Raw genomic sequence first — 23,154 nt, 5'->3', positions numbered from 1 at the left:
AACTTGCTCATGGTCAGATGGATGCTGAGTGGCAAGGGCCGGCTTCAGCCCTGGCCTGAGCCCAGCACTCCACGTCCTGGAAAGGGATAGGCTGGGGCTGGGAGCATCCGCCCCGCCAGGGAGAGCCTGCTGCCCCCAGGGGTGCCTGCTTCCTTGGAACATCGTGGGGGCCAGAGAAGCTCTGCTTAGGTGGGCAGTGGGCGAGCGGGCCTGAGGTGGGCCGGCCTCCTCGAATGGGCAGAGGGAGAGGAGATGGGGAGGTAGAAGTCTGAATCTCTCCCAGTCTGGGCACAGCTGGGCTCTGAGGTCATTTTCTGGACTCCTCTTTGCTTCCTGCGTGTGAGCCCTGTCAGAGCCTGTCCATGTGGATTGGTGGGGCCTGGAACATGCTTTGGAACAGGACACAGGAGGGGCTGCTGAGGAGATGGGAGCCGCTGAGAATTGAGTCTTAGGAGCTGGGTGGCTGCGGTTCCCACCCAGGGCTCAAAAGTCGAGGGCTGGGGTTGGGCAGGAGCAGGTTCTCGTGAGGGCCGAGGGCTGCTCACCTGCTGGGGACAGAGCAGGGCTGTCTCTCCTCTGATGCAGGTGTTTTTCAAAGCTGGGCTCCTGGGACTGTTGGAGGAGATGAGGGATGAGAAGCTGGTGAAGCTGATGACGCGCACGCAGGCCTTGTGCAGGGGGTTCCTGATGCGGGTGGAGTTCAAGAAGATGAAGGAGAGAAGGTGACGGACCCTCACCCCACCTCACACTGCCCCCCTACTTAGGAGCTGATTGTCACTTCCTGCTTTTCAGCCTGGAATGTTCATCCACTTACCCAACATTTACTGAGCAGGATTTCCGTGCTGGGGCCTCTGCTTGGCACTGGGGATACAGACAGGAACCTGGGCCTCCAGGAGCTCACGACGAGTGGGAAGCATACACGTCCGTGGCTAGTTTTAATGCCTGTGATCAGCACAGGGCCAGAGTTATATTCAGGACAGTGGGGGACTGTTGAGAATAAGTCCCCAGCCTTGTTGGGGGTTGGGGTTGGGGTTGGCATGAAAGGGCTATAAGGAGAAAGGACTTTCTGAACTAAGTTCTGCATGGCCTGAGAGAGTGTGGCCTGGGAGGGAGACCGACAGGCAGGTCACAAGATTTGGAGCATGGAGCCAGTGAGATGCAGGGAGTGAAGGTGCCCCTGTTAAGGAGCCCATACTGGATCATCTGGTCTATGGGGAGCCGGGGAAGGAGTGTAAGGAGACACGTGAGAGGCTCAGGTTTGAAGCTCAGAGAGGTCGCTCTGGCAGCTCCACGGAGAGTGGAGCCAAGAGGACAAGAGAGGACAGGACCAGACTGTGGCACAAGTCCAAGTAATAGATGACAAGGACCTAAGTCAGGAAACAGGGAGTGGCTGAGAGAGGAGAGGATGGGCTGAAGGGATGTATGAGTTTATCCCTCCCATACTTCCGTAGAAGGCATAGCAGCAGTGACGGCTGGCTGCGTGTGGGAACTTCAGGAAGAGGGCAGTTTGGGTGGAAGCCCGTTCTCCCAGATGCTCTGATGCCCCTATAGCTCTGACACTGTCACTGCCAGATGGGCCACAAAATGTATCTGACTTGGTGAAATGAATGGAAGCCAGTGCAGAAACTTAAAATATCCCAAAGAAGTGTACGTTTAAGGGCAAGAAGAGTAAGTTTTGGGTTGAGCTGTGCGATAGGAAGCTGGGGAGGGTGACAAGTGAGAGATGGTGTGGGTGTCACTGGGATGTAGGCAACGGTCGAAATTAGGAAAATAGGCCAATTCAATGAGGGCAGGAGTCTGGGAGACAATCAGTAGACTGAAGACAGGTCCTGGGTCTACCCCAACCTTTAAGCATAAAGACAAAGCCCATACGGCAAAATACTATGAAACAGGAAAACTGTTTCATCACGAAATCAAAGGCAGAGGGGAGTTTCAAAAGGCAAGAGCTCTTCAAATGTAGGAGAAAGATCCAATAAAATAAGAATAAAAGATGCCCATCTCATTGGTAGTTAGGGGGCACCAGCATATTAGGCCGAGTACTTTCAGCAGGGTGCTGGAGGTGGAAGCGGGTGACCGGGAGACCCACAGATGGCCAAGCCCTCTCTCGCCTCCCAGCTTTTGCATGTGCTGTTTCCTCCGCCCCATTTGCAGAGCCTACTCTGGAGCCCGTAGGATCTGCACAGCTCGGCTGTACTTCCTTCCCACCCAGCTGGGACCGGTGCAGATCCTGGGGCCCATAGGGTACGTGGGGTGGAGAGGAGACCCCGCCATGGTTCATTAACCGCAGTCCTAATGGATGTGCAGGGAAGCCCTCTTCTGCATCCAGTACAACATCCGTTCCTTCATGAACGTCAAGCACTGGCCCTGGATGAACCTGTTCTTCAAGATCAAGCCCCTGCTCAAGAGCGCGGAGGCGGAGAAGGAGATGGCCACCATGAAGGAGGACTTCGAGAGGACCAAGGAGGAGCTGGCCAGGTCGGAGGCCCGCCGGAAGGAGCTGGAGGAGAAGATGGTGTCCCTGCTGCAGGAAAAGAATGACCTCCAGTTGCAAGTCCAGACTGTAAGTACCTTCTTACGGATAGAAAAGGAGCGGCCTTGACACCCCGTTAGGCAGCTATTCAAGGGACATTGGTGCCACCCAGTGGTCATACTGAGCATGCAGCACCCACACTGCCAGTCGAAGGAGGTCCTGGCCCCTACCTCGCGCTGCAAGCAGAGCGTCAGGTCTGCACATGAATCTCTGCTCCCTTCTTTCAGGGCAGAGTTAGACCTAGTTTGCTGTGAGTATGTGTCATCATAATAAAAGCTCTCAGGAATGTAGCAGGTATTTTAAATGTTTGTAAGTAGAAATAAAACACTAAAATTAAATAATTCAAAGTAGAAAGAGTAATTGTCATACATGATTTTCTATAATATGGTTATAGTAAAAAATGCGTTAGAGATGCGCATTTTTATCAAGGAAATGGGGAAAGAAGGCCATGTATACAGTGCCAACACTCTGACCATGTGCTTGGACCATTTCAGAGTTGAGGCGTTTATCGTTTGCCCCTCTTGAGCTCCCAAATGCCTTTACCTTTTGCTTTATGTGAAAAGCATCTTCTCCTCCTCCTCTCACTTTCCCAGTCAGCATAACGTGGTCAGGAGGAGCACTCTCCCAGGCATAGTGGGCAAGAGGGTAAGTTTTAGAAGCAGACTGGCGGGTCTGGACCCCAGGTCTTCCATTTGATAGCTGTGTGACCTCGGGAAGATGCGCATCCTCAGTGTTCTTATCTGTCAAGTGGGCATGGTAGTGCACTCACCTCACAGGGTTGCTGGAAGGATCGGATGAGCCCATACGTACACAATGCCCAGCACAGAGCACATGCTCAGTAAACACAGGCGCTCACTCTTGCCCCTCTTTTTTCATTCATAACCTTGAAAGGTGTGTCCAGGCCTTACGATACTTGTGTGAGAAGCTGTAGCCCAATTAAGTTTAAGGGCTAATGTTGGCCTGTCCTAGAGACTCCTTACAAAGTGTTCTGGGACAGGTACTTATTCGATCTCTTACTCCTGCCCACTTTGAATTTTCTGTTCTGTAGCTCGAGGAGGCGGGGCTAAGGAGACATAGGCAGTAACTCTCATTGAAAGTTAAAAGGCAGTGATGTTTTGAAAATACTAGTTAGCTTGTGATAGCATAGAGATGAGTCACTTTTTAGCTGGTGGTAGTAGGCAGAGTGAGATGGTTGGGCATCCAAAATTGGCAAATTGGCAGAGGCCTTATAAACTTCATGAATGCTTGTGCTTGAAATTATTTGAGCTGAGTTTTTATTAAGTGGATGATGGCATTAGTGGTTTTAAAAAAAAAAAAAAAGCATGTGGATGACACATGTACACATGAGTGTGTGCGTGTGTGAGTGTGACCCATTCCTTAGGACTAGTTAATGGGCTTGTGGAGGGCAAAGCCCTTTCTTTCTAAGGTTTGTCAAGAGGCTGATCAAAACATAATGCTGCCCAGCCAGTGTGTCTCAGTGGTTGAGCATCAATCTAGGAACCAAGAGGTCATGGGTTCAATTCCCCACCAGGGCACATGCCTGGGTTGCAGGCTCAAGCCCCAGCATGCAGGAGGCAGCTATTCGATGATGGATGATGTTTCTCTCTTTCATTGATGTTTCTCTCTCTCTATTCCTCACCCTTCCTCTCTGTCTCTAAAAATCAATAAAAAACATATATATTTTTTCAATTTTCACCTGAGGATATTTTTTCCATTGCTTTTCAGAGAGAGTGGAAAGGAGAGAGAAACATGGATGTGAGAGAGACGCATTGATTGGTTGCCTCCCCCATGCACCCAAACCAGGGCTGGGGATGGAGCCTGCAACCAGGGCACATACCCTTGGCCAGAATTGAACCTGGGACCCTTCCTTCCGAAAGCCAACACTAACCACTGAGCCAAACTGGCTAGGGAAATGAAAAACATACTTTTTAAAAAACATAATGCTTCCTATTAACCAATGTCACCCCACTACATTTAATAAAAAAAAAGAAATAATGCCCCGTTTCTTTCAGGAAACGGAAAACCTGTCGGACGCTGAGGAACGGTGTGAGGGGCTCATCAAATGCAAGATTCAGCTGGAAGCCAAGGTGAAGGAGCTGAACGAGAGGCTGGAGGAAGAAGAAGAGACCAACTCTGAGCTGGTTGCCAAGAAGAGGAGCCTGGAAGACAAGTGCTCCTCCCTCAAGAGGGACATTGATGACCTGGAGCTGACTCTGGCCAAAGCAGAGAAGGAGAAGCACGCCACGGAGAACAAGGTGGCAGCCCCAGCGGCCCCGGTTCCTTGACGGATTCTGACCTCTCCCTGTGGGGAGACAGGCAGGCCTCCCCCTGGCCCAGCGCTGCCTGGACGCGGGAGGCAGGAGCAAGTGAGAGCGGCCCAGGCTTCTCCGTCCAAGCCCCAAGCGGCCAGCCCGTAACCGCATTCCTGCGGCTGTGTTCTGCTGGGTGTGGGTTGCGGGCTCCCCTTCAGAGGCAGCATATTTGCACTCACCTGGCCCTTCACTGAGAGGACACTGGTTAGCCATGTCCTTCCGTAGAAGAGTCAGCAGCCTTTGCCAGAAGCTTCTGGATTAACTCTTTGAACGTTCCATCGGTGTTGATCTTTTCCCAGGTGAAGAATCTTTCTGAGGAAATGACGGCCCTTGAAGAAAGCATGTCCAAGTTGACCAAGGAGAAGAAATCTCTGCAGGAGGCCCATCAGCAAACACTGGATGATCTTCAGGTTGAAGAAGACAAAGTCAACGGTCTCATCAAAATAAACGTCAAGCTGGAGCAGCAGGCAGACGACGTGAGCACATTTTACTGCTGGGCTCTAGCGTGTGCGGCTCCCAGGAGCCCAGGGGAGGCAGGTTTAAGCAGGATGCAGGGGTTGAGTCTTCGAGCTCTGGAATCGGAATCGCTGAGTTGAGATCTCAGCCCTCTCCGAACACATCTGGACTGCTGAGCAGGCCACTGAAACTCCAAAGCCTCTGTTGCCACCTTGCGAAACGGGGATACAACTAGCTCTGCCTGGGAGGGTTTCCATGGAAAGCTGAGCACATAGAGAGTTAGTAAAGCATTAGCTGCTAACATATACCATCATCATCACTGTTGTCGTCGTTGTCATTGTCATCACCAGCATCCATTTCTAGATCTTTGGGTTCCAAAGCTTCAGTCCTGTTCTAACACTGCTAAAAATGAGTTATACTTGTGACCATGAAAATTATGATTTCCCCACCTTGTTACATTTGTTCTCGAGGTAAGAACCAGGTTCAGTCTTCAGGTTTCACACGCAGTTGTGGCTAGAACTCTACCGGATGTTCCTAATTTTCCTGAGGCCAGAACCGGTGTGCTCTGCCCCTCCATCCCCTCCCCCTACACACCCACACGTGCACACACCCACGCACACACAGGCACACGCACACACATATTCTTTCCCAGCGGTTGCATGGTGTACATGGGGGAGGAGCGATGGTGCGCATTCTAGACCCCCACAGGCACCGCTGCAGCAGTGCCCACCCCCAGAGGCCCCGTTTGCTCCTGTCTGGGCAAGGGCACGACCCTATGGGCACCATGTTTCTGCAGGGAACCTGGCGGGGACAGGCCATATGAAAGAGGCACCAGGGAGCCTCTGAGGGCGCCAGCCCCCTGGGCAGCCTTTGCTGGAAGAGAGAGAGTGCGGAGGGGGGATACCTGCTCCCCCAGGGGCCGGAGGCCTGCAGCCACACCCTAGGGAAGGCATGTGCGGGGCTGCGCCAGCCAACGGGGCCAAGCTCGCTTTCCTCTCAGGGTCCCAACCTCCCACCCATGTCTTCCCAGCTTGAGGGCTGCTTGGAGCAGGAGAAGAAGCTGCGGGCCGACCTGGAGAGAGTGAAGAGGAAGCTGGAGGGAGACCTGAAAATGTCCCAGGAGTCCATTATGGATCTAGAGAACGACAGGCAGCAAGTAGAGGAGAAGTTGAAAAAGTAGCTCTTTCATCTTCCACCTCTGTGCTTGACACGAAAGCCACCTTTCCCTTTAAAAGGCGTTGCTTTAAATACATATATATCTATTTGCAGGAAGGAGTTTGAAATCAGTCAGTTACAAACCAAAATTGACGACGAACAAGTTCACAGTTTGCAGCTGCAAAAGAAGATTAAAGAGCTGCAGGTGAGGGGGCAGCTTCGGCCCTGGACCGCCCCTGGCCGGCCCCCTCGCCCTGTCCCCTCTGCTTCTGTAGCTGCTTCTTTTCTCCCTCCCCTTGGAGCTGGAGACAATGTCCCGTCCTTCCCTTTATTTATTAAAATTAATATTTTAACTTTCTAAGTAACACATAAATAGATTTCCTGGGGAATAATTAACATATTACCAATAAGGCTGAACATTATTGATAAGGGTACTTTGCTCACCACCCCTAAGCCCGGTGCCCTCGCTGTCGTCTCAGAGGCCCCTACCAGTGTCAGCTGGATGTGCATCCTTTTGCATGTTTCACTATGGACTTACGTTTACATAAGACCCCCCAAAATATATGAGATATATATATAACACATGTATATGTTTGCTTATATATATATACACACACACATAAAAATATAAAGGAACAAGAGCAGTAAACTATATTGTATGTATGTTTTCATAAATATATAAAATATATACATTAAATATACGTTAAAAATATTCTCATGCTGAGACTACCGTTCGGCGACGTGTTCCCTTCGTGTAGGGATTCGTGCTGCAGAGCTGTCCACGGCACGTGGACCAGCTGCTGTGGACTCCCAGGGGGCACAGCTCCATCACAGCTGATCTGACCACTTTCCTGCTGAGGGACATTTGGACGGTTGAGGAGTTTTTTCATTAATTTAATGCTACAGTATGTTCTTTAGTTTACGATGCTGCCCTCTATCCGCCGTCCTGCCCTCCCCACGCGGGCTGCTGCCCCTCAACATTGCTGATGCAGAGCCCCTTCCAGGCCCGCACTGAGGAGCTGGAGGAGGAAATCGAGGCAGAGCGGGCCTCTCGGGCCAAAGCAGAGAAGCAGCGCTCGGACCTCTCCCGGGAGCTGGAGGAGATCAGCGAGCGGCTGGAGGAAGCCAGCGGGGCAACGTCGGCCCAGATTGAGATGAACAAGAAGAGGGAGGCTGAGTTCCAGAAAATGCGCAGGGACCTGGAGGAGGCCACCCTGCAGCACGAAGCCACGGCGGCCACGCTGAGGAAGAAGCACGCAGACAGTGTGGCTGAACTTGGGGAGCAGATAGACAACCTGCAGAGGGTCAAGCAGAAGCTGGAGAAGGAGAAGAGTGAGCTGAAGATGGAGATTGACGACATGGCCAGCAGCATCGAGGCCGTCGCCAAGTCCAAGGTACCCAACTCTCTGCTCCTGCCACATCCACCTGCCCAGTGGGCACGTATCAGCACCTGCCCCAGACTCGCCACACATTCTAACCCAAATCCCCCTCCCCATGCTGCCTGCTCCCAATTCCCCAATCAATTCAAGTCAATCAAGCTTGATCCAATGACCTGCTATGACTCAAGCCCTCACCATCCTTCCAGAGTATTTTCAGAAAGTTTCCAATCCATCTGGCATTTTCTAGAGCTAAACCTGTGGATGGATTGCACAAGGGGCCCTGCTAGGTGTAGTTATCTGCACACCTCCTTCTCGGCCCAGAGCGTCAGTCCCCGGGAAGGAAGCAGAGCCCATGAGGACCCAGGTTTGTGCCACTTGAAGCATACAAAACTCAGGAGGAGAGGGGCTTTTTAAGAAAATATACATAAACTAGGAATACAAAATTAAGCATGTAAGTAAATATTTATATAGAATGAGAAAAATAAGTCACAAATTACTGGCACCTTGTTAGACTGAGGTCCCTGTCTTCTCAGACTTCCTTAGGCCATTTGTCGGAAATGCCTGCCCAGAAGTCAGTTTTTGCTCTTGACTGGCTTCCCCTCCTGGCCTGGAATCTACCTCTTCCTGCAGTCGGGGCCCATGGGAGCGAGGGTGCAGAGCCTAAGAGTCACCAGCTTCATGGTACACTGGCCTCTGAGTTCCTCAGAGAGGACCTGTGGGCTCTTAGACTCAAAGGTTGCCCTTGTTCCAGGAGCTCAGGGCTGTACTTGGGGCTGCTCGTCTGGGCTAGAAGAAGGGTGGCCCCAGAAGGGGGCAGCGGACCTCCTACAGAGGGCTGCCCAGAAGGTCCCAGGGTCTGGGGAGGGGAGGAATGGAGAGATGGGCCAGAGAACTAAGGTGGTCTCCATGGTGCCTCTTGCCGTCTTTATTTAGCGTCTGGGTTCATGCTGCTCATTCATTCTTTGGATTTCTTCCTCACTGCAACTCCTGTCTCATTTTTCCCCCTTCCCCTAAGGCATGTGTCTGCATGTATTCTCTCTTTTCTTTCTTCCTCCTTCCCACCCTCCTTTCCCCCTACCTCTCTCCCCTATGGCGAGCCAGGCCAGGTTGTAGGACTGGGTGAGTTACAAGAAACTCCAGCATCACCCACATGCTGTGCCTATAAGCAGACCCCCCCACAACCTTCCTATCTCCATCATTGCTTCGTGCTCAGTACTCATTTAAAATCCAGTGGAAGAAGCACTTTATATTGCCTTATATTTTTTAAGTTGTTGAATTCTTTGATTTTCCTCTTTGTGAGACCCCATCCCTTTTCCAACTACCCCTGACTTAATTATTTCATGCCCATACGTCATCTTCTCAAAGATGTCCTAAGCTCCTCGAGGTCTTCCTTGAATCTAACATCCCTGCTTCTTCTGCTGCGTCTCACACTTTGCAGTCTAAGGACAAATATATGCTGAATATATTTATTTTATGTTATATGAGCCGGGAGGGGGAGAGAAGAGGTCTCCAGAATATATAAGGTTTTTAAACGAACTTCACAAAAATACAGGACAACCAGAGGCTGCAGAGGCTAATCTTGCCACATCACCTCCACCGCAGGGGGCTTTTTGTGTAATTAAATGAGATGCTCAGCACTATCCCCTGAATATATTGCTTGCAAATAGACACATCAGGAGATCACATTGTTTACATGGCAATAGAATTGCTTATGTAATAAGAAGATCCAGGGTTCCTTTGAGTGGCATCTCCTCAAAGGTTTGTTCCCAAATCATTAAGTACTTACCTGCCAGAAGCTGCTCTTCCCAGCTATTGGTGACTAAGCAGCAATCGCAAATAAAAATACAGCAAATATGAAATGATTTTTATTTTTTCTCTTTATTTTTATTGTTGACACTATTGCAGATGTCCCATTTTTCCCTCCTTGGCCCACCTCCACCCAGCCCCAGCCCCCCTTCCCTCTGGCCAACACCACATCATTGTCTGTGGCCGTGGGTTAGACATATATGTTCGTCGACTACTCTCTCCACCTTCTTCCACCCAGTCCTCCAACCCCCTCCCCTCTGACAGCTGTCAGTCTGTTCCACGCATCCAGGCCTCTGCTTCTATTTTGTTTGTCAGTTTACTTTGTTCATTAGATTCCACATAGAAGTGAGATCCTATGGTACTTGTCCTTCTCTGACTGGCTTATGAAATGATTTTGCTCTGTACTTGTATTTTTATTTTACCTGACAAGAAGCTAAACTATCAGACTGTCCAGTTCCATCTCCCATGCACGTTGACTTTTTTTTTTTTTTTTTTAAGAGTAACATGGAAAGAACGTGCCGGACCATGGAGGACCAGTTTAATGAGATCAAAGCCAAGGATGACCACCAGACACAGTTAATCCACGATCTGAACATGCAGAAGGCAAGACTGCAGACCCAAAATGGTGAGGACGGCCGGGGAGCTGCGGTGCGGCCCGGCCACGTGGGAGGGGCGGCTGTGCTGATGCAGGAGCCTCTTCTGTGTGTCAGGGGAGCTGAGCCACCAAGTGGAAGAGAAGGAGGCCCTGGTGTCACAGCTTACCAAAGGCAAGCAGGCCCTCACCCAGCAGCTGGAGGAGCTTAAGAGGCAGCTGGATGAAGAAACCAAGGTAGGACAACCCTCTTGGGACGGCAGAGTCAGAGAGAGCCGGAGAGCCCGAGAGGCCGCTCAGCTGGTGGGAGGCAGAGCTGCACCACAGAAGCAGGTGCTTCTCCCCTTTGCCTGCAGAGTGACAGGAGCCTGATCTTTGGGGTTAGGGACCTTGGCGTTGGATCTCCCTCCTCAGAGCTAGAAAGCTCATTCAGGGTGCACCATCTTCTGGGCTCCTCTGCCCCCCTGGGGGGTCTGATAAACTCCTCTCTCCAGCCAGGGGCATCTGCTCCCAATCACAGCACCAGCCGGACCAGCTCTGCCTTTGTATGTTCTCTCACACTGTCCAGCGATTCAGCCGGCCCCTTAGATGTCCCCTTTTTCTTCATCACACTTTGTGGACCACCTGCTGCAACACCTAATTTTAAGTTGCCCTACTTTAAAAGAGGCTGCATGGTTTTAGGGGCACCCTTGGGACATCTGCATAAACATGAACATCACCATCGCGCTCTTGATGTCACTATCTAGATGTTGCATGTCTCCCCACTGATCTGTGAACTCCTAGAGGGCAAGAATAATTCCCCTACTGTAGTTGTAAACAGCAGGTACAGTGCACAGTAGAACAGTACACACAGTAGGTGCTTAGTGAACGCTGCCAATGTGTGTTCAAGCGTTAGAATGAGAATCCGAGAGTCCACAACAGTGTGTAATTGTAATCTGAGGTTGCCGTGCACCGGCGAAGACTTATGGCACAATCTCTTGGAATTCTCTCAAGCTCTATCTAAAAGAGAACAAGCGCTGTATTTGCCCCATCTTTCTGTTACATGGTTAAGGGTCTTTGGTGAACTGGGGCCTAGGGTAGTGGCAAGAACCGGAGCCTGATCAAGTAATGAGAAGGTCCATTTTGGGAGCAGGGCTGTCCTCCGGCGAGGATCCAGTAGCCACTGTTTTTCTTCTTGGGCAAAGTTTTGTTGTTTGTTCATGTCTTTAAAAGGATAGAAATGCATGAATTACTGCATTTGGTGGCACCAGAAAGTATTTTGGGACTAGTGTGATGAGAGCTGAACTGTCTGCCCTCCTTCCCAGACAGGAATGAGTGTGGGGGGCTCTGGGCATGTCCTCCCCGCTCAGGAGGCAGAGACAGAGGAGGAGCGTGGAAATGGCACAGATCAAGTTCACAGAGGTGGGGAAACAGCCCACTATTGACACCAAAAGATGCTTTTGGGTTTTTCATGGTCACAGCATTTCATAACATTGCATCAGGTAGTGGGGAAATTATGCCCCGTCCAGTTTGGGTTCAGTTGTTCTGATTACATGAGGAATGGTCTCAACTTGGATACCATCTCCTCAGCACTTGCTCGCTGCGACGCAGAGAGCAGGCCTTGGGCACAGAGCCACAGCGGCCGAGTGCCTACGTAGAAAGTGATGCTTTACTTCCACTGAGCTTATGCTTACAGTCACCTTCTAATCGTGACAAATGTTAATGGTGTTTGTTTACTGTAGCACAATAGTTTACTTTTACAATAAATACATTTAAATGTAAAAATGGAGTCAACTTTTTAAAAATTAAGTGAATAAAGCAGGTGATAGGCTGTTACAGCAAAGTTTATGAAGGCTGCCAGGAAATGATTGGACTTGGGAAATGTTGGTTTAAATGAAAATACCTTAACATGGAAAATGGCCAAATATTTTTGCAATTTGTCACCACTGTACTTCCCCAGGCCAAGAACGCCCTGGCCCACGCCCTGCAGTCCTCCCGCCACGACTGTGACCTGCTGCGGGAACAGTGTGAGGAAGAGCAGGAAGGCAAAGCCGAGCTGCAGAGGGCGCTGTCCAAGGCCAACAGCGAGGTTGCCCAGTGGAGAACCAAATACGAGACGGACGCCATCCAGCGCACGGAGGAGCTGGAGGAGGCCAAGTACGGGCCCCAGGTTGCAGTAGGAGAGGTGGCCCCAACGCACAAGTGAAGGCACAGAGAACCCTCCCCGGAGCACCTCTCTTCCCAGCCTTGGGTTTTCTAAGCATTCATGCAGGGTGCCCCTGTCCTTCCTGTGGGGTACCCTCCACTCCACCTGGTTCCCTGGGTGCCCCCTCGGTGACCTGCTTGGCCACCAAGCACCTAGGGACTCTTCAGATGTTACTTAAATCCTCTCCATTCATCAAACTCTAGGTCTTGCTCTTAGCAAGTTCCAATCCCTATAGACTGTTTTTCTTCCTCTGATATAACCCATCTGAAGCAGTCCACCTTTGCCAAGGGAAAAACATCTGGTTCTCTTAGGAAAAAACTGGCCCAGAGGCTCCAGGAAGCCGAGGAAAACACGGAGGCAGTGAGCTCCAAGTGCGCGTCCCTGGAGAAAACCAAGCAGCGGCTCCAGGGAGAAGTGGACGACCTGATGCTGGCCTTGGAGCGCGCCAACGCAGCCTGCGCCACCCTGGACAAGAAGCAGAGGAACTTCGACAAGGTCCTCCCCCCAGCTTGGCGGTGGTGGTGACGAGACTGGCAGCCCTCGTACCCACGTGTGTGAGATGGGCACAAGCCGGGAGGCCCTCGGTCAGAGCATGGAGCCCCAGTCTGGGGAGCTTTGGGGATTCGAGGTGTCTCTACCTTGGTGACATCCCTCCAAAGGGAGTTTCATTTTCAGTTAAAGCTAATTTTGTTTACTTTGAGATGAAAATATCTTAAAGAATACAGCAGATCAGCCTTGGCCAGATGGCTCAGTTGGTTGGAGAGTTGTCCTGTACACCAAAAGGTTGTGGGTTCGATTCCTGGTTCAATACTCATTCCAATGCATACAGGAGGCACCGATCGATGTCTCTCTCTCACATTGATTTTTCTCTCTCTCTTTCTCCCTCCTTCCCTTCCTTTCTGTCTAAAATCAATAAACATATCCTCAAGGGAGTATTAAAAAAAGAAGACTACAGCACATCATAGTAGGGATATCAGAGTGTGGAGTCTCTGATCTAGAAGGGGGGCCCATTTCTCTAGTCCTCAGGATGGAAGAGTAAAGCCTTGGTGTTGCCGACAGTCCTCTGGCCCTTCCTGCTTTTCACACGCCCCTTTGCAATCTCCTAGGTCCTGGCTGAGTGGAAGCAAAAGCTGGATGAGAGTCAAGCTGAGTTGGAAACGGCTCAGAAAGAGTCCAGGTCACTTAGCACTGAAATCTTCAAGATGCGGAACGCCTACGAGGAGGTGGTGGATCAGCTGGAGACGCTGAGGCGAGAGAATAAGAATCTGCAAGGTGAGCCCTCTGCCCACCGCAGGTGTGTAATGTTCCCCTTCTTGTCTGGCGCCCCTCCCCTCTGTGGCCACAGGCACCTCCAAACCCCTCCTCCTTCCCAGGGCCCACAGAACCCTCACACCTGCTCAGTTTACCCCAAGGCCTGAGCCCTGCGTGACGCCCAGTAGCAGAAAGCCGCATACTCAAAACCAGAGGGCACGGTGGGTGCTAAGTTCACCGTTAGAGAACATTTCCCCAGGTTCCGACTCTATGCGGCTCTGTCCTTCGACATGTCACTAAGTCCCTTAGGACCTCAGAGTCCTGACCTACAAAACTAAACCAGACCCGAAAGTTCTGAAAGACTGTGATCCTCTGCATTTTCTCCACAATTCTCTTCTCTGGTCCTCTGGACCATGGTGGATACTTTGTGAAGTTTGGGGCCACACAGTGCCCTTGTCACTATGCTCTCTGCACAGTTCAGGGGAGGCAACCCACCTGCGCTTTGCTGACACCTCACCCAAAGGGCTTCACATGTTCTCTCCTACACAAGTGTTGTGAATGGATCGCCAGTCCCTAAAATGCCCGGCAAATGCCCTGCTGTCAAGCGGGGCCTGTCGTAACAGCTTAAACCAAGCCTGTCCTTTGCAGAGGAGATTTCTGACCTAACCGAGCAGATTGCAGAAACTGGCAAGAATCTTCAGGAAGTGGAAAGGACCAAGAAGCAAGTGGAGCAGGAGAAGTCAGACCTACAGGCTGCCCTCGAGGAGGTGGAGGCAAGTGCAGGGGGAGCTCCGGAGGGCAAGGCGCTGAGGGAAGGGACCAGCTCACCCCTTCGGGGCCCTTCCTGCCAGGAGGCTCTGAGGCTGCTCCCGGAAGAACATGCAGCCGCCTGGGGACGCAGCTGTGCTCTGCCCTGCATCTCCTGGTGTCCGCCAGTCCACCCTGTTTCCCCTTTTGAAAAGAAATAGGTTCGTTTAATATGTCCTCCACGTTTTCCTCCTGGGAAGCAAGAAATCCTTCACCAAACATCTCGAGAGCTCGCTCCGAACCCCTCGTTTTTAACAGAGTTGCACGCGATCCTCTCTGGCTCCTGGGAGTTCTGCAGTCACAGTAGTGCCGCGTCCTGGTGTCAGACTCAGCTGTGGCCAGTGCAGGCCGGTGCCTGAGATGTTTCCAGGGAAATCTGCGTAACGCAGGATAAGGGGAGAGCAGTTGCCCTGTCATTTTAGAGAATAGATTGGCTCCACACACCCAATAAAATTTTCACAAATTTCAAAACAATGCTCTGTTCCCCTCAAGGCCTGGTTAAATAACAAAGCTTTGGTTCCAGTTTCATGACTAGTAGGGACATTCGGGAGCAAATTGCTTGCCCTCCTTGAGCATTGTTCTATTCATCTGTAAAATGGGTATTGCTATCATACCCATCTTATCATAACGGGGATGAAAATACCCGTATTCAAGTGCCCACGGCACTGCCAGTTGCTCCTTTGCTTTTACCAGGGTTCGCTGGAACACGAAGAGAGCAAGATTTTGCGCGTCCAGCTAGAGCTGAGCCAGGTAAAATCCGAGCTTGACCGCAAGGTCACTGAAAAAGACGAAGAGATCGAGCAGCTAAAGAGAAACGGCCAGCGGGCGGCCGAGGCCATGCAGAGCGCGCTGGACGCCGAGATCCAGAGCCGGAACGACGCCCTGAGGCTGAAGAAGAAGATGGAGGGAGATCTCAATGACATGGAGATTCAGCTGGGCCACGCCAAGCGCCAGCTGGCGGAGACACAGAAGCACCTGCGCGCAGTCCAGGGCCAGCTGAAGGTGGGCGCGCGGCCTGTGGCGGGCCTGGCGGGGCCCCGGCCCCCCCGCCTCTGGCCTCACTCCTGCTCTCCCCGAAGGACTCCCAGCTGCAGCTGGACGACGCCCTGAGGAGCAACGAGGACCTCACGGAGCAGCTGGCCATCGCGGAGCGCAGGAGCGGCCTGCTGCTGGAGGAGCTGGAGGAGATGAAGGGGGCCCTGGAGCAGACGGAGCGCGCCCGCAGGCTGGCGGAGCAGGAGCTGCTGGACGCCAGCGACCGAGTGCAGCTGCTGCACACCCAGGTGCACGGTCCTCCCCGGCGGGGCCACCCTCCCCTCAGCTGGACAGGCAGGTGCTGCGTCTGTGGGAAGCCAGGGCAGGAAGGACGAGCTGCTGCGTAAAGGGGCTGAGAAGGCTTCACACTGAAGCCTAATCTTAGAAAGTTAGGATTGTCTTCCAAAAGAATCGTTTTTGTTAGTTTTATGAAAGCTTTTTAAAATTTTTTTTTAATGAAAAATAGGGAATACAAGCAAATGGAAGAAAATTGCTAACCATATCGTTAACATTGGAGACCGTTCGTGCTAAGCCCTTGTCTGTGTACATAAATATTCTATTTTTTTAAAATGTGATCAAACTTTTTGCAACTTATTTTCATTAACAATGTGTCATGAACATGTTTCTACATCTTTACAGAGTCTTCTTTTTTTAAAAAAAATATATTTTTATTGATTTCAGAGAGAGGAAAGGAAAGAGAGAGACAGAGATAGAAACATCAATGATGAGAGTCACTGATCAGCTAGCCCGCAACCCGGGCATGTGCCCTGACCGGGAATCGAACCTCGATCGCCTGGATCCTAGGTCGACGCTCAACCGCTGAGCCAAGCCTGGCCGGGCTACAGAGTCTTCTATGGCTATTTTTAATGGCAGAAAAGTAGTCCATTATAGTTGTGTATTATGGCATTTTTATTTAACCAATTCTCTATGATTGGATGTTTTAGATTATTCCTCCCAAAAATTTACTATTAGAAAGACTGCTATGATGAACTTCTTTGTAACTAAGTTTTCACATATATCCATTATTATTATTTTCCTAATATTCCTACAAATAAATAAATTCTTAGAAGTAAAAGCAAAGACATTTGTAATATATTATAAACTGATCTTTAATTAAGTTGTACCAATTTTTATTACCCATTGGGAAAATATATGAAAGCTCTTTCCTATAAATTCTCAAAGATCTTAGCTATTATTTTTTAAACTTTACCAATATTATTGTTGAAAATACCTCTTTTTAAAATTTATCTTTATTTTGAAAGCATTACAGATGTCCCCCTTCCCCCGCCCCCCATTGGCCCCCTTAAAATCCTTATTTCTTTGATTACTACTGAGGCAGAACATTTCATCATATTTTTTGCCACTTGGATTTCTTCTTTTGTGTCTTACCTATTTGTATGTCTTGCCCTTTTTTCCTTACTGATTTGTCTTATATGTTAAGAAAGGGGATACTTTTCAGTAATATTCACTGTAAATGTATTCCAGTTTGCCCTCATTTTTACAATTCCATTTATGGTATATTTTGATCATCAGAATTATTTTTCAGTATATAGTTATGTCAACAAATAATTTCCTTGCTCCAACACCTTTTTTGAATAATCTATTCTTCCTCAAATATTTGAAACTCCACTTTTATCATTTATTCAATTATTTTATCTGCAATTCTTGGGTCTATCTCAGGACTTTCTGTTTGGTCAAGAATGAAACAGTGGCCCTAACCAATTTTGCTCAGTGGCTAGACACTGGCCTGTGGACTGGAGGGTCCTGGGTTCAGTTCCTGCCAGGGGCATGTACCTCGGTTGCAGACTGGGGCACACGCAGGAGGCAACCAGTCAATGTGTCTCTCTCACATTGATGTTTCTCTTTCTCTCCCTTCCACTTGCTCTGAAAAGCGATGTAAAAAATACTCTAAGGTGAGGATTTACAAAAAAAAAAGAATGAAACAGTGTGTAGCAAATCCTGTGTGAAAATAAGAAATGGAACCTGGTCACAGTTTACTTCCTTCCCCACCCAGCCCTCCCCCTTCCAATTGCTTTAAGAGCCCGAATATAGCCTACACTTCTGGTATCTAATTTTTCTTGTAGAACACAAGCCTGTTAAATATCAAGAAGAAACTGGAAGCTGACATAGCCCAGTGCCAGGCAGAGGTGGAGAACTCCATCCAGGAATCCAGAAACGCAGAGGAGAAGGCCAAGAAAGCCATCACGGATGTGAGCTCCGTTCTTTCCCTTCAGAGGTGCCTCTGAGAGATAGGGAAGGGGCTTCTAAGCCAGGGCTCCGGAGCAGGTTCCATGTCCTAAGACCTAAGCCCGCTGGTGGTGGCTCCCCGGGGAGAGGGACTGAGAGAGGCAAAGTGGGGAGGAGCGCGGTGCACGCTCCGCGATGCTGAGGGAGGGAGGCGGCCCCAGCACGCACAGCACCAACCTTAGCAGCGTCTCCCGGGTGCTCCAGGTAGGGATGGGGGCACATGGCCCGCTGATGTTTTCTGTGAACTTAACCAGGCGGCGATGATGGCCGAGGAGCTGAAGAAGGAGCAGGACACCAGCGCCCACCTGGAGCGGATGAAGAAGAACCTGGAGCAGACGGTGAAGGACCTGCAGCACCGCCTGGACGAGGCCGAGCAGCTGGCCCTGAAGGGCGGGAAGAAGCAGATCCAGAAACTGGAGAACCGGGTAGACTGGCTCTCAAAGTGGCGCCCCATTCGGCTGCCTCAGGCAGAACCACGATCCAGATGTGCAGGGGGTGGGAAAGCGGCCGCCGGCTAAGCAGGCCGCAGACTTAGTTTGAGGACTACGTACTACTTGCAGAACTCCCCGTGGGCCTCATTTCCCACCTATTCCCTTTCCACTGGGCCCTCCACCGCAACTCACACAAACCTGCTTTGGAATGCTCCTGCCTCAAACTCCGCAGTGCAAGGGCGATTGTAAATGATCCGATTCTGGTTCTGTGGGTTTCAGATCCACATAAATGGGGGGAAATGCACTTTACAATCATGAAATTACACATTTTAGTGGGATTTCAATTTTGGACCCACCTCCACTTTGATAAACAATGGCGCATCCTGTGTAAGGTCTGGGGTGTCCCTCCGCCTCCCGCTCCCAGGCCTCGTTCCCTCCCCTGGCCTCCGGATCCTGACCACAGCCTGCAGCTCTGGGCTGCTTCTCCCTGCACCTGTGGAGGGTGACTGGCGCCTCCTCCAGGCCAGTGCAAGAGGAAAGTCCTGCTCTTCCGTCATCCTGGAGTAGTTGTTTAGTTTCTGTAGTTGTTTAGTTTCTTTGTGGATCATTCCCTTTGTTTCTTGTTTCCCTTGCTTTTTTTTCTCCTTCAGGCCTGTGATTATTTATTTAACTTGTTTTTAAAATGGGTTCCATGACCAGTTAACGTTTTGAGGAAGGGCTGTGTAGAGGAGGTTGTCAGGATGTCTCTTGTCCCCAGGAGAAAGGAAATGAAAGAGTGGGAGGGAGAGAGGAGGTGACAAAGAGAAGGAGACCACTCCTCCCAGCAGGAAAAACTCAGATGCAGCCGTTCTTCCTGCCAGCCTCCCTAGGAGGTGGTCAGCAGCACATGCACACTTTAAATGTGGAAGGATTTTTTGGCTAAAAACTACAAGGCATGAGTAGCAAAAGTAAACACGAGGGAAGTTAGAGCTTCCAAAAAAAATATCTTTAAATGTTTATTTTTAATTATTTTCAGTCCTATTCTATTAAAATGAGCTTAGGCCTGTCCTGCTCGTGGATCCTTCCCTGAAGGGAGGAACTGGATCCCTTGCTACCCTCTGTGATTCTTTGGTTCCTGGGTTGGCAGGGGTACCTCAGCCAGCCTCCCCCTTGCATGATGAGAACCTTAAAGTCCTCCACTGCCAGCTCCCCAGTTATCTTGGCTTCATAAACCTCACAGAGGCCTAGAGAGCACTCCCGGGGAGATAATGTTTTGCAGAACCTGAAGACAGCTTCCCGGAATCCATGGATGGGGTAGGGGGCCAGGGGAGGGATAGGAATAGTGCCCAGAGTTAGCCTTTTTCACTGATAGATTTCAACATTGATCTAGTAAGTCTGCGAGTGGCTGGGATTCCCAGTGGCTCACGGACACCCCCACTTCCTGGCTCTCTCTGGATTGTGGAGTTGGGGCCACAGCTGGTGACCTGAGTTCTCGATGGCTGTCCTCTGCCATCAAGACTTCAGGAAAGGTGGAAGCAGCTATGAAATGAACAACACCTGTGTAGTACTTTATCTTTTAAAAGATATTTCCACACCTTTCTTCTAACTTGATCTCCTCATTGAAGGTAGCTTGGGTAGGAATTAAAATCTCCATCCTAAATTCACAAAAGCTCATTCCCAGTGAGGGCAGCTACCTTGCTTTGGCTCACTCAGTGGATCTGGGACTTGAGCACGCCTTGGACTGCTCCTAGCTCAGGTTCTCTCCATGACCCCGTTGCCTCACTCGATCAGTAATTAGGACCCCCTCGAGCAGTCATGCAGTTTTCACCTGTGGGGACAAGTCTGGCTGAAGCACAGCTCTCACCAGGCTGCAAGGCACCGGAGGAAGGGAAATCTTTGCAAAGCTGGACCCAGTAGCCAAGCTATGTGCACCTAAGGCTGCCCATGGCCACAGAAGGTGCCTTGTTCTCATTTGCATAAAGCCACCACATGTACTAGTGGTGGCCTCGTGAATACAGTATGGTTTCTGAGTCCTAGGAGGAGACCCTTTTGCAAAATAATTAGAGGATCTTGACATCACCCTAAAATAGCAGACACCTGAGTCCATGAGAGAAGCCTGGGAAGTCTGACCTGAATTCTGCATTCCCTTCACCACACCCAGGTGAGGGAGTTGGAAAACGAGCTCGATGCTGAGCAGAAGAGGGGAGCCGAAGCTCTGAAGGGGACCCACAAATATGAGCGAAAAGTCAAGGAGATGACTTACCAGGTAGAGGGCTCCAAACCTGAGTGAATGCTTTGTTGACTGGAAGCAGCAGTGGGCTGGGGCCCCTGGCGAGAATGCTGTGTTTTCAGGCCGAGGAGGACCGCAAGAATATCCTCAGGCTCCAGGACCTGGTAGACAAGCTGCAGGCCAAAGTGAAGGCCTACAAGCGGCAGGCCGAGGAGGCTGTGAGTAGGGGAGGTCTCTGGAGCCCCCGGGGCCTGACTGTGCCCAGCCTGAGTGGGGGGGTGCTCCTGTTCCCCACAGGCCACAGAGCCTGAGGCCTGAGTTTCCACAGGCTATGAAAACAAGGACACCTGTGCTCCTCCCTCCCCTGGTCTGTGTCACACAATCCTGTCCCCTCCTCCTCCTCTGTGCCCTTGCCTCACCCCATGGGACCCAGCTCCCTCCACCCCTTCACTCAGCCTCAGCCCACCTCACACTATCCTTCCCCACCCATCCCAGAGCATCCTTGCCCACCTGCTGGCCTCTCTTCACCTGGACTCCCTAACCACCTCCTCACCCCCAGCCCCCTCCCTGGTCCCCTCCCTGGTCCTCCCTAATCCCACCACTCTAGTCCCTCTGTTTTTATCTGCCCTTGATCAAACAGGGAAAACCAGGGAAGAAATGAAATGGGCTGAAACCGGCTTTTCCCAAAGTATCGTCTGGGGACATTAGGTCTGAGGGACATTAATAGCAGGAAGCTGGGGCTGGAGTGAGGACGGGTGCTCTCTTTTATAGAAAAGAAATCAATTGGGAAATGTGGGGTTAGAAAAGTTGAACCAGTTACTTTGCTTCAAGGATTTCTCGGATGGTGTAGGTCACATGAAATTGACTCTCCAAAGTGGAAGGGGCAAGGTAGCATTTCCCACGCTTCATGGGCCTGGGACATTTTCATTATATGCAGAGCATCCCGCAGGACTAGTGTTCTGAGGGATGAAATTGGGGGACCCTGCCCTAGACAAATGACTGGACATATGGCTTCTCCCTTTCTCCCTCTTCCTCCCTGCTCAGGAGGCTGGTTGGTTCCGTCTTGACGTCAGGGAGACAGATCTGAACTGGTTACATAGGGGAGAGACTCCTGCTCATCGCATTAGTATAGTGGCAGTGGGACTGGCCAGCCTGGAGGGTGCCCAGGAGGCCACCTCTGTCAGGAACCCGTGGCTCATGCTGAAACAGACTCATACAATGGCCTGGCCATAGGCAGATGATGCCGGGGGCAGGAACTTGGGCCATTGGTCTCTGACGCCTCCAGGTGCCTTGGGAGGACTCTGGGCTTGTGTCTCTTTCAAAGAGCTCCAATGGGAGAGATGGCATAGAGGAGGGGTGGGGGAAACGGGTGCAGGTGGCACCCTCACCACTGGGTTGCTCGGCCTTCTCTCTGCCATCGGTGAAGCTGGGATCCAAGCTCTCCTGGGTCCCCAGTTCCCCAGAGGCCTGCAGGGCTGGGGGGCTCAGAGCCAGAGTGAGGGGCTCCTACCCCCCCCCCCCCATCTTCCGCTCAGGAGGAGCAGGCCAACACGCAGCTGTCCAGGTGCCGGAGGGTCCAGCACGAGCTGGAGGAGGCTGAGGAGCGCGCTGACATTGCTGAGTCCCAGGTCAACAAGCTGCGGGCCAAGAGCCGAGACGTTGGGGGCCAGGTGAGAGCCTTCTTCTTCCCTGGAGGTCCCGAGCCCCAGGACCAAGGGAGCCCCAGGGAGATCGAGGGTATACCTGTGGGTGCCTCTTCCCTGTGCTGGTCATTGGCTCTCAGATGCCACAGGACCTGTGGTTCCAGGCTCCCAGGAGAAAAGCGGCGAGAGACCAGGGCCGCGCGTCTTCTCTCTGCCATCCCTCGGCGTTGCCAGAGGCCCCGCTTTCCGGGCGGATTCCTGCCCGGGGCGTGCAGCTTTGTTTTTGTAACGCCTTCCTCAGCATTAGTCTGAGGCTGCAGCCTTCGCACTTGCCCGCTTGCAGACACTCAGCCTCGCCTCCGGCTTGACTCATTTCCTGTGTACGATTTTTTCTCCCACAGAAGATGGAAGAATGAGACCCTCCTGACGCCCGTTACCATGGGCACGTCGGGCGCGTGGAAGGAGGCTACTGTGAGGAATAAATTCTGACTGCTCACACGCTCGGCTCTCCGTGTTCATTACCGCGCCCATTCCTCTCCCGCGGGGTGGCCTTTGGATCCTTGCCTGATCGCTTGTTCATGTAAAGAGGAAGGAATGTGAAAGTGGAGGCTCCTTGCCCCCAGTAGAAGGGGGGAGCCCAGCCCGTTGCCAGATAAATCACTGTCTTCCGCAGCATTTCAAAATAAGGACCCCTCTACATGACTAGCACATTTTCTTCCTAGGAATTCATGATTCCTTCCAATTCAGTTCCCCATTTCTCCCTAAATCTACAGAGAGGGGAGCTGGGCCCAGGTCGGTCAAGTACTCTGAAATAGTTGTCCAGGGCCGGGTGGAGACTAGACCCAAAGATCACAGACTTCCACACAGGGCTCTCTCCGCCAAGCAACTCTGCTTTCCATCCCGTCCCTCTTAGGGCCATGTCTACACTGCTCTCGGGCACACCCACAGCGCCCCTACATCTGAGAGGCAGTAGGTGCTCTCAAGTGCGTGCGCTCCTGGGAAGACAGGCTTCTGGAGGTGGACAGGGGCTTACCTGTCCTGCAAGCTTCGCTCCTCCTGCGCCTGGGGTCACTGCTCTCTCGCTGCATGGATGCTCCGCATGATGCTCAGGGCCGC

The 23,154-nt window shown here is 51.3% G+C and overlaps 1 protein-coding gene across 1 annotated transcript in view; it reads left to right on the top strand.

Annotated features, from left to right (window-relative positions):
* MYH13 (myosin heavy chain 13) overlaps nt 1-22,454 on the top strand; it is a gene marked incomplete at both ends in the record, with an annotated part of 47,171 nt that extends 24,717 nt beyond the window's left edge. The window contains 21 exons of the mRNA XM_081162051.1: nt 586-722; nt 2,305-2,560; nt 4,543-4,785; nt 5,142-5,318; nt 6,329-6,474; nt 6,568-6,658; nt 7,458-7,847; nt 10,137-10,263; nt 10,349-10,467; nt 12,170-12,366; nt 12,727-12,910; nt 13,522-13,687; nt 14,315-14,439; nt 15,167-15,475; nt 15,553-15,756; nt 17,593-17,718; nt 18,010-18,180; nt 20,327-20,431; nt 20,518-20,613; nt 21,931-22,065; nt 22,440-22,454. Of these exons, the coding sequence (XP_081018177.1) occupies nt 586-722; nt 2,305-2,560; nt 4,543-4,785; nt 5,142-5,318; nt 6,329-6,474; nt 6,568-6,658; nt 7,458-7,847; nt 10,137-10,263; nt 10,349-10,467; nt 12,170-12,366; nt 12,727-12,910; nt 13,522-13,687; nt 14,315-14,439; nt 15,167-15,475; nt 15,553-15,756; nt 17,593-17,718; nt 18,010-18,180; nt 20,327-20,431; nt 20,518-20,613; nt 21,931-22,065; nt 22,440-22,454 (3,519 nt within the window). The remainder of the gene's footprint in view (nt 1-585; nt 723-2,304; nt 2,561-4,542; nt 4,786-5,141; nt 5,319-6,328; nt 6,475-6,567; nt 6,659-7,457; nt 7,848-10,136; nt 10,264-10,348; nt 10,468-12,169; nt 12,367-12,726; nt 12,911-13,521; nt 13,688-14,314; nt 14,440-15,166; nt 15,476-15,552; nt 15,757-17,592; nt 17,719-18,009; nt 18,181-20,326; nt 20,432-20,517; nt 20,614-21,930; nt 22,066-22,439) is intronic.
* Nucleotides 22,455-23,154: the final 700 nt, after the last annotated feature.

The sequence above is a fragment of the Miniopterus schreibersii genome (genome assembly GCF_964146895.1).
Source record: "Miniopterus schreibersii genome assembly, chromosome: 16".
Lineage (NCBI taxonomy): Eukaryota > Metazoa > Chordata > Mammalia > Chiroptera > Miniopteridae > Miniopterus > Miniopterus schreibersii.
This window is presented reverse-complemented; position numbering and strand designations above follow the sequence as displayed.